Source organism: Melanotaenia boesemani, chromosome 22 (assembly GCF_017639745.1).
Source record: "Melanotaenia boesemani isolate fMelBoe1 chromosome 22, fMelBoe1.pri, whole genome shotgun sequence".
In the NCBI taxonomy this organism is placed as follows: domain Eukaryota; kingdom Metazoa; phylum Chordata; class Actinopteri; order Atheriniformes; family Melanotaeniidae; genus Melanotaenia; species Melanotaenia boesemani.
In genome coordinates, this window is record NC_055703.1 from 24,539,919 (window position 1) to 24,554,192 (window position 14,274).

General features: G+C 40.6%; 1 protein-coding gene across 1 annotated transcript; it reads left to right on the forward strand.

Moving 5' to 3' along the window:
• The first annotated feature begins 1,994 nt into the window (after window positions 1-1,994).
• btbd9 (BTB (POZ) domain containing 9) lies at window positions 1,995-13,743 on the forward strand. The gene is made up of 11 exons (XM_041975504.1): window positions 1,995-2,155; window positions 2,508-2,714; window positions 4,074-4,437; window positions 7,021-7,288; window positions 7,379-7,598; window positions 7,914-8,033; window positions 9,779-9,888; window positions 10,105-10,294; window positions 10,418-10,525; window positions 11,574-11,652; window positions 11,887-13,743. Exons 2-11 carry the CDS (start codon window positions 2,530-2,532, stop codon window positions 12,076-12,078), a joined length of 1,836 nt encoding a protein of 611 aa, XP_041831438.1. The 5' UTR covers window positions 1,995-2,155; window positions 2,508-2,529; the 3' UTR covers window positions 12,079-13,743.
• The last annotated feature ends 531 nt before the right edge of the window (window positions 13,744-14,274 follow it).

A 14,274-nucleotide genomic window follows, 5' to 3' on the forward strand; every position in this document is an offset into this window, starting at 1 on the left:
CATTTTGAAATAACACAAAAAAAGCTGCTTCGATGAAACATTGTGAGAAATCGTGACCTCGCCCAGCCGCACACTGCCAGATCAGCGGTCTCTTTTCATCGTCTCCGTAAACGTGTCAACTTTTGTGTTTTCAATTCCACAACATCTTAAAGATCTAGTTTCTGTAAATACATTGTTTACATTTAGATTGCAGCCTCTTGAGGATGTTGAGAAGTTGTTCGACTTACAGGGAAACTAAATCTGCATTGGCTTCTGCTTTTCTCATACTGTGCACATGCGTGTTTCTTTTTGAAAACTTGTTTTTTTTTTGTTTGTTTTGTTTTTTATGACCTCCACCTTGTCCTGTTATGATCCCATCTTCTTCGTCGGATGTAAATGTTTTGTACAAGTACATGTTTTGTAAATGAGAAATGCATTGTAACTGCATAACTTAAACAACAAGCTCCAATGTCATTTATAACAAATTAAATCAACTGTGATAAAAATGAATGTCAGTGTCCTTTTTGTGCATCCATTTCTAGGGTCAGTAAATTGGATTTTTGGCTCAGCAGTCACCATTAACACCATCTCATCTTTCACCTGCAGACCACAGACATGACATCTGTGTGTTTTCTCTTTACAGCAGATTCTGTTAATATTTTCCATCCCATTTCCCAGATGTATTTACCCACCTTCAAAGAGAAGATCTTTTTATTTAGATGTTCATATTTTTACTGAATTAAAATAGTCTATCTGTGAACCCTGTGTTAGATTTCCACTAACTGGAATATCTTAAACCCACATATATGCTTTAAACTTGTGCCCCACCTTCTGTCGGCATTCTGATGATTCATTTCAGGTTAATCTTTAATATAATTCTATAAATAGAGTTATTTGCTGCATTTCATAAATGGGTGTTTTCTCATATATATGAGTCAGGTTTTAAATGCATTGAGATTTTGTTCAACCGTCACTCTTGAAAACACATTTTAAGAAAATTACGTGACTAGTGAAGAGACCTTGCCTGGCAATATAAAGATAATGTACCATTCTGTTGTTATTACTTACCAGACTCATTGTCTCTTCTACGCATGCCACTCCTGTGATTGTTTGTCCCCTTGAAAATGATTATTCACCTATGTGGCTGCATCACCCTCCAATAATTTGGATGCTAAATAAATCACGTGACAGTCAATATTAGAGAAACACATGTAATTAAAGCATTACTTCCATATTTAGCTGCCGGTTCCAGGCTAGTTGCATATCTGATTCATATGTAATCTCAACCTGGTCCAGTTTGGTTGCAGGACTGAACTTAGATGTTTCCTTTAAAATCATTCAACACCATTACCCAGTAAAGTACTTTTGGTTAAGATATTAAAAATACATTGATATCATCTGCATTTTTTGTGTTATTCACCTGTTCTGGACGTGAGAACACACCAAACATCTGTGGTGAGGTATCTACCATTTTATTTTGGACAGTATCTGTGATGAATTTGAACTTTACTTTAAGGATGTTTTATTTGGATTCACAAACTATAAAAAAAAGAGTTGGTCGACACTTTATTTTTTGTAAACTTATCTTGATGTTGGCCAAATTTTACATAAATAAATGCAAAGTAATCAAGACCAAATGCTCAAGTGTTTAATTAAGTCTTTAATTAAAGAAGTAAAGCCATGCATATGTGCTCTGTCTTCCTCCAACAATAAAAAGCCATAACAACTGTCTCTTTATACTCCAAGTTCAAAGTCTTTTTATAATCTGCACATGCTTCTCATTGTAATTGTGTAAAACCCCTGGTGATAGTTAATGATTTGTTGTTGTTGTTGTTTTTATTTTTTTATTTTTATTTATTTATTTTTTCCAAAAGTTATAAAAATTTAAATACGATAGCATGTAACTTAATCAACAACGACCAACAATAAAAAAATAAAGTTAGCCGCTGTCGTCCTCCCTCCAATCCAGCAGGTGGCGCTGATGCTTAATTAAAACCCCATAAAGAACCGGAAGTGCTTGCGTGTTGGCCCAGTTTTAGTTTCCACTGCTGTGATGTTGGAACATTTGTGTGTTTTTGAATTTGGTGCTCAAATTTACCCCAAATTGGAAAATCTGCAATTGCTGTATTTATTAAGTTAATCTGATCTAAACACGGAAGTGAATGGTAGCTGATCGGTAAGTTTTTTAACAAATAATGAAGTTAAATAGGCAGACTAATGGAGCTGGTAGCGGTTCATGTGGCAAATGTCCGCGAAGACAGCGACTGTTAACGAGACAGCTTGCTAGCTAGTTCAACGTCGTTCTTCCTCCATGTTATATATCTAAATGATGCACTTTAAATGTTGTTTAAAATAAAGTTTGGGAGAATGTACAGTATATTTGTCTGAAAATAGGCTAGAGTGTTATTACTTTTCAAGACACTCTGCTTAGCAACCTAGCATTTAGCATAAGCTAACGGTACGTAGTTCCAGGACTCCCCGGCTGTTTCAACTTTGCTCTCAGCTTGACGTGTTGACTGTTGTGGCAGATGTGACTGATAGCCGACGACCATGAGCAACAGTCATCCTCTGCGTCCATTGGCCTCCGTATCAGAGATCGACCACATCCACTTGCTGTCGGAGCAGCTGGGAGCGCTGGTGCTCGGTGAGGAGTACAGCGATGTCACCTTTATCGTGGAAGGAAAGCGCTTCCCGGCGCACAGAGTCATCCTAGCAGCTCGCTGTCACTATTTCAGGTACATTTACACGTGTAAACTCACATTCTTCTGCAAAAAGCTTGGGTCACACCGAATTTCCTTGTATATTGCCAGTCTAAACAGAAATGGGTCCAGCGATGTATTGAAATGCCCAGGAATAAATAAAAATGCAAAACATGACAGTTTATAAGTTCTAAAGAGCTTGAAAGTCAATATTTAATATGACCATTTTATACTTAAACACAGCCTGACCCCTCTTAAACTAGCTTTTATGTAATTTCTTTAAGAAGTTTTCAGTAATCGTTCGCTAGGCTTCTTGAAGGTCTTTCCAAAGCGTTTCTTTGAATGTTGGCTGCTATTTGGTTAGTTCTCTTGCAAAACACAGCCTCAAAATTGTTGCATTCTGGGCTGTGGTGAAGATTCATCACTCCATCAGACCTGTTACCACTGATTTTCAGTCCAGTTTTTGTGTCACTTGGCATATCTCAGCCTTTTCTTCCAGTTTCCCTTCCTTAAGCATGGTTTATTGACAGCCATCCTTTCATGGAGACCATTTCTAATGAGGCTTCGGCCATCACTAAATAGATCAACTGAGGGTCCAGATGTATCTCTAAGGTGTCAAGTGCAAATGCTTTGTCCTTGTAAAAAAAGAGCCTAAAGATCCAATTAGAAATTTGTTCTTTGCCAAGTTGCGAATGTGTAGAGACATTGTTCTATTCTATTCTACAGTAATTCTACAAGAATTCAAACAAGATGGGATATCATAATTAGGTGGTAGTCAGTTTCAAGGCCACTCCACTGAAACTGCTCTCCTGTCAGTTACTGATTCCCTACAGCTTGCCAAATCCGCTGGTCAATCCTCAGTCCTTATACTGCTGGACCTGTCTGCTGCCTTTGACACGGTCAACCATCATATAATGTTCTCCACACTCTCGGAGCTTGGCATCTCAGGATCTGTCCTCTCGTGGTTTATGTCCTACCTCACAGGAAGATCCTTCAAAGTATCTTGGCAATGGGGAATGTCCAGATCACAGAGGCTGACAACAGGGGTGCCTCAGGGCTCGGTGCTTGGCCCTCTTCATTTTTCACTATACACCTCCTCACTCGGTGCATCATTAACTATCATGGTTTCTCCTACCAGTGCTATGCAGATCGCACTCAGCTTTTCCTTTCTTTCCCACCTGACAACACAACCATCTCAATGCGAATATCAGCCTCTGTCATGCCTCAATCATGCCTCTCTTGAATTAGGAGTCTTTTTTTAGGCTTGAATAATTTATCGGTCATTGTTAAGTGACTTATAATTACTCTGAAAATGCAAGGTCTAAACTCTACAAACACCTGAAAAAAGGGGAAAAAGTACTTATTAAATTTTTTTGTGTGTTCTGACCTCTTTAGGGCCCTGCTGTATGGTGGGATGAAAGAGTCCCAACCCCAGGCAGAGGTGTCTTTAGAGGAGATACGGGCTGAAGCTTTCTCCATGCTGTTAAACTACCTATACACAGGCCGTGCCAGCCTAAGTTCTGCCCGGGAAGAGGTGCTACTGGACTTCCTGGGCCTGGCTCACCGCTACGGCCTTCAGCCTCTTGAGGATTCAACCTCTGAATTCCTCCGCACCATCCTACACACCAATAACGTCTGCCTAGTTTTTGATGTTGCAAGTCTCTACTCACTGAGCACGCTCAGTGCAGCCTGCTGCGCCTACATGGACAGACATGCACCCGAAGTGTTGAGTTCTGATGGTTTTCTCACTCTTTCCAAGGTAAGATGAGTTTTCTTTTACAAGATTAGATGTGTAAGTTATTTGGCTTATCTTAAACTAGAGATGATGAAATGGACTTGACATTAATCTGAGATTTAGTGACTTTATTTAGCCAGTTTTGCTGCTCAGCATACAGCAACATTTTATCCACACTTTTTGGGTTCTCTTGCAGTCAAATGCTGTTTGTAATGACACTGCAACAGAGCGAGAGCGATACTTTATTAAACTCCAAGACAAATCCACTGTTCCAGCAGCTTAAAAGGTCAAATAAGTTCTAATAAAAAGCAACAGCTATAGTAAAATATAAAAATACAATATCGAATAAAAATGTAAAACATTTCAGTTCCAAGTTTGTGCACAATGACAGTGTGTGATATACAGTTGGGCAACAGTCGGGTTGAGTCCAACATGCGTGTGTGTCTGTGATAAAGTATGTGTGTCCAAGCTGTGAGTGTGAAGTGAGTCCTGGAGCTCTGTTTTGTGTTCTCGCTCTCTCCAAGAGGCGTTGAAGAGCCGTATGGCGTCGGGGAGGAATGACCTGCTCAGTCTGTCCTTGGAGCAGGACCGTGACAACAGCCTGTTACTGAAGCTGCTCCTCTGCCTGGAGATGGCGCTGTGCAGCTTCAGTTTGTCCAGGCACTCTGCGCAATTTTTCTTGAGGCTAACCCCCCTCCCAGGAGGGCACTCGCTACCACGGATTGGTAGCAGCTTCTTACAGATATCCAAGGCCGCCAGCCTTCTGTGGAAGTACAGATGGCTCTGTCCTTTCCGGCACAGAGCATCTGTGTTGGCAGTCCAGTTTATCATCCAGCTACACTCCAGGTGTTTGTAGGTGTGTGCCACCTATACACAGTTCCCTTTGATGAGGTCCACCACTATATCCCTGGTGCTGGTGATGTTGAGGAGTAGGTGGTTGGATTTACAGCATGTGGCAAAGCTTCCTGGATCAGTTCTCTGTGCTCATCCTCCTGTCCACTCCTGATGCAACCCACAATGTCTGTGTCATCTGCGAACCTCTGTACATGGCAGAGCTCTGAGTTGTACTGAAAGTTGGACGTGTACAGGGTGAACAGGAACGAACCGAGCACAGTTCTAAGTGGTACTCCTGTGCTGCTGAGCACAGCGTCGGATCTCTAGTCCCCCTGCCTCTTGTACTGAGGTGTGCCAGTCAGGTAGTCTGTAATCCATGCCCCCAGGTGTCATTCTACTCCCTTCACTGTCAGTTTGTCCCTGATGAGCAGTGGCTGGATGGTGTTAAAGGTGCTGGATAAGTCCAAAAATATAATCCTCACAGCACCACTGCCTCTGTCCAGGTGAGAGAGAGATGAGTGGAGCAAGAATATGATGACATCCTCTGCTCCCACCTCCTGGTCAGCAAACTGCAGAGGGTCAAGAGCGTGGTGGGTCTGTGGCCTCTGGTGATGGAGCAGCAGTTGTTCCATGGTCTTCCATCACATGCAACGTCAGGGTGACTGGCCTGAAGTTGTTCAGCTCTCCAGAATGTGGTTTCTTAGGGACTGAAATAATGCAGGATGTCTTCCACACCTGGGGAACCCTCCTTTCCCAAGCTCAGGTTAAATATGCATTCAGGGGATGTCCCAGCTCCCTCACGCAGGCCTAGTCACGGCGAAACTCCATGCAGACCTTCAGCTTTGCTGGGGCACAGCCTCCTCAGCTCTCCACAGACTGGAGCTGTTGGGGAGGGAGGGGACATGTCCTCTTCTGTGCTTGTGCGGGAGTAGGAGAGTGGGGGCTGCTGTGTTCAGAGGTGTGAGTGGGTTGGGGTGATCAAACATATTAAAGATGTAGTTTAGCTGGTTTGCCCTTCCCATATCCCTCTCAATGGGGACACCTCTCTTGGAGCTGCAGCCAGTGATGGGCTTAACCCCTTCCACACCTCCCTCATGTTGTTCTGCATCCTTTGTTCTATTTTTCTTCTGTACTGCTGCTTCGCCTCCCTGAGCTGGACTCTGAGTTCCTTCTGTGTCTGCTTAATCTCCTGTGTGTCACCACGCTGACAACATATGGATCTGGATGAACCTCCATTCAGAAAATAAAACACACCAAACAAAGCAGATTCTAAACAGAAGATCATGGATGTTTGTTTGGAGGTGAGACTTTAACAAGAAATAGCCACTATGCCTGCCTCTACAAAGCTTCACTGAAAGAGAGAAGGACTGTAGACTGAGTCCATGATGGGCTGGGAAAGCTGACCTCGGATGAATGAATAGAGCACGTGTACTGCAATGTGGCTTCCATAAATAGTGTTTTTATATGTATCCAGATCACTTTAACTACACAAACCTTGCACAGTTTTCCGCTCACATAAAAAGCCTTTTTTATTTATTTATTTTTTTTCCCCTACTGTTTTAGTTGGTGGTGACACAGCTTGGTCCATCTTGTACATGTAATTTTGTCATGTGGTTAGGGGGAAAAAGAGGTACAGGATTAACAATACTTAATAATCCTCCAAGAAATGAATTTCAATAATTTAAAAAAAAAGTTTCCAGTGTGACTGCTGGAACTACTGTAAGATGTTTTTACGCCCTTCATGATTTCTTAATAAAACGCGGGTGTTTGCAGACCGCTCTGCTGACGGTGGTCAGGCGGGACTCCTTTGCTGCCAGTGAGAAGGAGATCTTCCAGGCCTTGTGTCGCTGGTGCCGGCAGCACGAGGACGGGGCTGACACCCAGGAAGTGATGTCAGCGGTGCGGCTGCCGCTCATGACTCTGACGGAGATGCTGAACGTGGTGCGACCGTCTGGCCTTCTGAGTCCAGACGACCTGCTGGACGCCATCAAGACTCGCTCAGAGAGCCGCAACATGGACCTGAACTACCGAGGAATGCTCAGTCAGTCCTCCTCATTTCTTACCCGGTTTAAGTTTTTATGGTGTGTGTTTTGATTTCTACGTTAATGTCTCCATCTCTCACGGATTACAGTACCAGAGGAGAACATCGCCACCATGAAGTATGGTGCTCAGGTGGTGAAAGGAGAGCTGAAGTCTGCACTGCTGGACGGGGACACCCAGAACTACGACCTGGACCATGGCTTCTCCAGACATCCCATTGAAGAGGACGGTCGGGCCGGGATTGAGGTCAAACTGGGCCAGCCGTCCATCATCAATCATATCCGCCTGTTGCTATGGGACAGAGACAGCCGGTAAAATGAGTTTGTCTCATCCTGCTACGTGAAGCTAGCATAGTTGGTTGAATTTGTAATTGTAATATAATTCAGTATTGGACTAAATACTTTAATATTCAAGCAGCTGACAAACTGACTAATATGTTGTTTATTAAGTTCCAAAAACTGTTGACAGGATGGTTGAAGGGTTTGTCTGAAATGTGAATTTTAAACCAATTCTGACATTTTTCTTTAAAAGGGTCCCCTTAATTGTTTGGGCTTTTTATTTTAATGTTCTGTGTGGAAAGGTAGCTGCTGTGCTGACTAAAAAATGACCATCTTTGATTATTGAAGGTCGTACTCGTACTACATCGAGGTGTCCATGGATGAGCTGGACTGGGTGCGTGTTGTCGACCACTCCAAGTATCTCTGCCGCTCATGGCAGAATCTTTACTTCACACCTCGTGTTTGCAGGTAAGCTAAGCTAACCAAACATCTGTCCATTCAATTAGCTTATAGATGTTTCTCGGCTCAACTCATGGTGAAAAAGCTCTTTTTTGTTGCTTTAGAACAAATTCAAGTCACTTTTCAGAGCAAAAGCGTTTTTGTGTGTATTCTCTGTGACTTAATTCCTAAACCTGGTAAATTATTAGCGTGTTCTGAAGCTACTTTGCGTTGCATCTCTCAAGCTGAATTGTAGCTATTTGGGCACTTTTGTGCAGCATCCTGATCCTGACTTGATTATTTTCACTTTGTCAGACTTTTCAACCTGAAAGTGGAGACTGTCTGGGTTGGAAAAGATGTGTTACTAGACATCTTTTGTTTCTTTACATACTAATCTTTACAACTAAATGATCTCCCTTTAAGGAAAGCCGCTTTGATGGTCTCCGTGCAGTGTGTGTTTTGTTACCAGAACATAACTGCAGTGGTTAATTGCATTTAGACTTATGATGAGCTATTATTCATCCATTTTAGACATGCTTTCCATTACAGTTTTTTAAAGGCAGACTAGAGTCTCATTATTTCTAGAAATGGCCAAAAATGGCAGAAAACACTCAGGTCTGTAAGATGAGGTTGTGTTTCTTTTTAAGCATCCATCACTTTAAAGGTGTGTGTTCTGACTTTTTTTTTCTCCAATGATTATATTTTAAATAAACATGAACTTCTATCAATATATTCAAATGTTGATGTTGACATGCTTACATGTGCTGCCTCACTTGGGTGGCAAGCTAGCAGGTGAGTTTGTTACCATGCCATTTTTATTGTAAAAAAAAATCCAGATGCATGCAGAAACCGTTTCTAAGATTATTTGCTGACATGATAGTCCTCTTAGCACGGCTTTGTTTGCTACTTTACTTCATTTTTGTATTACCATAACAAACAGAATGTACACCTTGGTGCTGAAAATTGACCAGGCTATGCATGAGGCCATGCTGGCACTGGAGCGCCCTCTGCTGGATCACAAGCCACACTACAACTAAGGGTCTTAGGGTCTGAGGCACTTCCAGTATGTAATGTTTGAAGTCCAACTAGTTGTTTAAAGGAAAGTAATAGCCATTGTGTACATGTTGTTAAATTCAATAGTAATTAACTAGATGAGTTTCACAGTGTTCATATCTGTTAAATGTGCTCCCATAAAGGGTGTTTCAAAACAAAAAGTTCAGAATTTTCCATTATTTCTCATATTTTGATCATCATTTTTTAAGTTATAAATAAATATGTCTAAAATTTATTCTAATTCTTTTGACCTTAAAATATCAACAAAATGTAAAAGTAATATTTCATATTAGACTTGGGATGGGATTTTTTATTTATTTTTTTTACATAATTTCAAAAAACTTTCAGAAAATAATCAAATAGGCATTTTAGTATTTCATAATTTGAACTTATTCTCTTGTACTATCTTGCAGTTTTAAATGTCTTTTTGATTATTTTTGTACACAGTGGACGGTTGTTTTAAAATAATAGATGTTAGGGGGAAAACATTTAAGTCCTCTTTGTAAGACATAATTATGTTTTTGGGAAAAAATTCTCAGTTAATTGGAATAAAAGGTCTTCATAGACCTGGTTTCACGGATGGTGGTGACATGAACGTTCCACATCATGTTTACTGTCTTATTCAATTTATTTTTGCTTGTAATGATTAAATCTGCGTTGTTTCCCTTCCTGCTGTCTGAAGTTTGATGTTTTGGTTTTTTTTTTTCCCCCTTCTGCATCAGGTATGTTCGCATTGTGGGAACTCACAACACTGTCAACAAAGTCTTCCACCTCGTAGCATTTGAATGCATGTTCACCAACCGCCCATTTACCCTGGAAAATGGACTTCTTGGTAAGTTCTCACACAAACGGTGCAGCTCAGATTGCACATGTGTATGGTTTTAAACATATTGCCCATATTTACCTCATTTTGCATCCATTGTCCCTTTCCACAATCTTTAATATTGTTTTGTACTGTGGTTTAGGACGCTAAATGTCTGTATTTTAGCACGTAAGCAAGTGTATGTCACAGGAAAACGAGCCTCTAACCTGCTCCTAATGTCCACAGTGCCCAGTGAGAATGTGGCGACGATTGCATGCTGTGCCAGCGTCATTGAGGGAGTGAGTCGTAGCAGAAATGCTTTGCTCAATGGCGACACTCGCAACTACGACTGGGACTCTGGATACACTTGTCATCAACTGGGCTCTGGAGCCATCGTCATCCAAGTCGCCCAGCCCTACTCCATTGAATCCTTAAGGTGGAGTTGCACCACCGTTAATTAATAAAACCGAGCTTTTATAATTTACACTGCAGTTTTTTTAGGCAGGTTCCAGTTCAAATTAGACGTGTTTCTGATTCAGAATTTTCTCTGTTTGTTCAGGCTGCTACTCTGGGACTGTGATGAGCGATCCTACAGTTATTATGTTGAAGTTTCCACCAACCAGCAGCAGTGGACAAAGGTGGTCGACCGCACCAGGGTGTCATGTCGGTGAGGAGCCTAAATCTGCTCAGGAATTTCTCAGTACTGCAGTATGGGGAAACAAGAGGAGGATTTTTAATTTTAAGAACATTATATCTGCAATATTGAAACATCCAAACTCCACATTAAATTAATGCATAATCAGGTTTGTGCTGCAGCTGTTTTGTTTAAATTATTTGTCCAAACCAGGAACTTTAGATCAGCAGACAGACTTGCTGAATTCTGCAAAGATGTTCACTTTTCAAAAGACTGATTTCTCAACTTAACACGATGCACTGCATCCTCATGGCCCATGAGGATGCTAATTAAAAAGATCTCTACAGTTCTGCTATTAGCCAGGTTTCCTCTGTTCTTTTTAATTTGCATTTGGAGAACCCCATGGTCTGGTTGGTCTCCATAAACCTGCTCCCAACCCCTTGTTTGTACTGTGCTATCCTTCATTAGAACACATAAAAATGCTAAAATGTTTATAGTGGTTCAGCCTGGTGGAAGAAAACTTTGGTACATTTAGATGCTTACTGTGTTGACATGAATCCTTTTTGTCTGCAGCATCTCAAACATGCACAAGTGGGTGTTTTTGAGAATCTGAAACAAACACAGAAGCATCATAGAAATCTGCAGAATGACGGACCGAGTACATGATGTAGGAACAATGGTTCTGGGAGACTTGATGATGTGGCAGCTGTTAAAGATTCTTTCTTGACTTTGAGAAGCCCCTGTTCTTTTCGCTGGGCTGATTTTCAGGGCTCAAGCTTATTGCTGGTTGAAGGATAGAGAACTGGTTCCAAGTAAGGTTTTGAAAAGTGGAAAAACCTCTAAATGGATCTTGTTGAAGTGGCTCTGGCACCTGGTATCTGCCAGGTGAGGTATTTCAGTCCTGTATTACTAAGAAAAGACCCAGGAACTGATTTGGGACAAGCTGAAGAGATTACTCATCTGGGCTGGCATGCAAGCGCTGCTCAGTCATGCTTGTGAAGGTGGTTTTAAAAGGGGTAAGTCTGTGTGGCTTGAAGCAATTTTAATTTGTTTTTATGGGGTTTTTTTTTTTTTCTTGCAGATCGTGGCAGACGTTAAAGTTTGATAAGCAGCCTGCTTCCTTCATTCGAATTGTTGGGACTCACAACACTGCCAACGAGGTAAAAGCTGAACTTACTCTGTTTTGTTTTTAGTGTTTTATAAAATGTAAAAGTTAGATGAAAGTTTAATAATAAAGAAAATCAAATTGGGCCCCTTTTTATGTTTTCAGAGCAAAAATAGTTTTGACATCCAGCTGGAAACAATTGTTTAAAAAAAAAAAAAAAAAAAAAATGGCAGCCTGTTGTTGACATGCGTAGCCTCTACTGACTTTAACCCCACCTGCATCTCTGCAGGTGTTCCACTGTGTTCACTTCGAGTGTCCGGCCCAGCTGGACATAGAGGTCACTGAAGGCAGTCCGGGTTTGGATTCATCCGATTCTGGGGCAGCCACCCTGCATCAGCATCCTCAGCGACCTTCACGCAGACACATCCTAGTGCCATCCGAGCCCTTCTCCCCTTCCTCCTCCTCCTCATCTTCCCCTTAGTCTCACCATTAAGAGCCCCCTTCACTCCTTTGTTGGAAGGTGCTGAGAGGAAGCGAGAGAATGCCATTTTGCACAGCTTTCATCATCCAGACTGCACTGCTACAAGCTGCTACGGTGATCATTTTGTTGTCATAGTCCATGGTCCCTCCATCACATGTGCAGCAGTAGAAACTGGTGTACCTGTAGCAGCAGCATCAAGGTTCCAGTCTTCCCAGTTATGAGACTGAAAATTAGGCATAACATCGGCTGGCTTTTGAATTTTTATAAAGGAACTTTTTAGCTACAAAAACTCCTTTTTAAAAACAATGAAGGTTGAACACTGACATGGTTTTACTGTATCACAGAAGAACGGTAAGAGCAGGGTGGGCTAGAGGTAGCTATTTGAATTCAGTGCATTCAGTGATAATAAAAGAAATACAGAAGTTATCAAGCTATTTTTTAAAGAAACTGTCTTAAAAAGACTTTACTCACTTTTCATACCATCATGCTAACAGAGTGGCAGTCAAGTATTTTTCAAAGTTTTTGATTTCATTCTTAAAATTTGCCAAAGTTGTGTAGCTCATTTTTCCTGAGGCTGCATTTTGTATGCAAGTAGCACTTAACCCAATGATGCGTTTGCATATTAAATAATAACTGTGGAGAATTTCAAGAACAGGCTTTCACACCCAAAACCAAAATTTATGGTGGGGACTTTTTGATAATTATTTTAATACCTCAAAAAAATAAAAACTTGCTAAAACTGACATTTAAGGGAGTGTCTAAATATTTTGAGCAGCGGATTGGCTTAGCACAGATAATTGGAAAATCAATCAGCTTGTTGAAAGTAGGAGCTTAAAGGCTCGGACCAAATTATGTATGCACTAGGGCTGCCGGAGTTTATACACGGTGGAAAGATGAGCAGCTGCCATTGGCACTTTATTTTAGTATCTAGAAATAAAGGCTGCAGCTTGAGTCTTCTGACTGAACAACAGTACTGGAGTGCTGGATTTGGTTTCTTGCTTTTTTTTGTATGTTAATTTAAATGTCACGGCTCTTTGGGCTTAAACAGTCTTTTTTTGTAGTTTTCTTTAAATTAAGCTATCATTGCTGTGGTTATGTTCCTGTCTACAGATGATGCACTTTTTTTGTTTTATTTAAATATGCATAAACAACCTGGATAATCCACCTGTGTTTGTTCCTTTAGGCATCCATCCACATTTTAGACGATTAACCATTAGTTGGATAAAGTCTTCCTTAATAAAGAAAGGAAATAGGGCTTTGTTTTGATTTATATTGTGTTGTTGAGAAGACATACTCACATATAACTTCATGTGTATATACATAGTTTCTAATATATTTGTTGTTTTTAGGCATTGATGTGTGATTGTGTTTCACTCTTGTTTAACATGTTGCCTCAAAAGAAAAAAAAAAGTGTGACTTTAGAAAACTGACATTGTTTGATTATTCCCTTATTTGCTGGTCTGAATGTCTGCTGTTCAAGTTGAGTACAAGCAATATATTTTTGTCAAGTCCAAAAAGCTTCAGTTACAGAGCAAAGTGTGCTAATTGATCAGTTACTGTACCATCTACTCGTCATGCTCTTGACACCAACGTCCTGTCTGCTCAACGAGCAACGTTCACGCTGCCCAGTGAGGGCTTGTCATTCATTAAACTTACACTGTTGAATTTTGAAAATTGTTCATATTTGTCTCCTTTCTGGTGCCAAAGGAATCACCTGTGTTTCCACCTGATCTGGAGGCTTTGGCACACTGAGATCTCTAGTTAAAGTGTTTAACAAGACAGAAGATGTCACAATTTATTTTATTTCTCTAAGTGCGTGGATGTGCTTTTTAACATAACACATAGGTCCCATGTCAGTATTTGATAGTAAACTTAAACCATTCCTCTTTGCTTTTTAACTTCCATCTGGCTTATTGCCTTGGTTTACTCACTTTTATGACAGTGACAGCTAGATGGCTTTATTTTCTTTAGAGCTGATGAAAACATACAGTACTGTAAAAATGAGAAAAAAAAACAAACATACTAACATCAATAAAATAAGGCAAATAGCCAAGCCAACTTTAAATCATATTAAAAGACAGCAAAAAGTGTTGTACATGGGAATAAAATGCCTCCGTAACAAATCAAATGTATGAAATACCTAAAAAATAAAAATTACATGAAATGAAGTACAAGATACTAAAAAAAACAGCATGA

Bases quoted from the DNA above. Each gene is read 5' to 3' on its own strand.
- btbd9 (XM_041975504.1), top strand. From the start codon at position 2,530: ATGAGCAACAGTCATCCTCTGCGTCCATTGGCCTCCGTATCAGAGATC. The intron at 4,438-7,020 runs GTAAGATGAGTT...GGGTGTTTGCAG, and splicing joins GTTTTCTCACTCTTTCCAAG to ACCGCTCTGCTGACGGTGGT. The intron at 10,295-10,417 runs GTGGAGTTGCAC...CTGTTTGTTCAG, and splicing joins TACTCCATTGAATCCTTAAG to GCTGCTACTCTGGGACTGTG.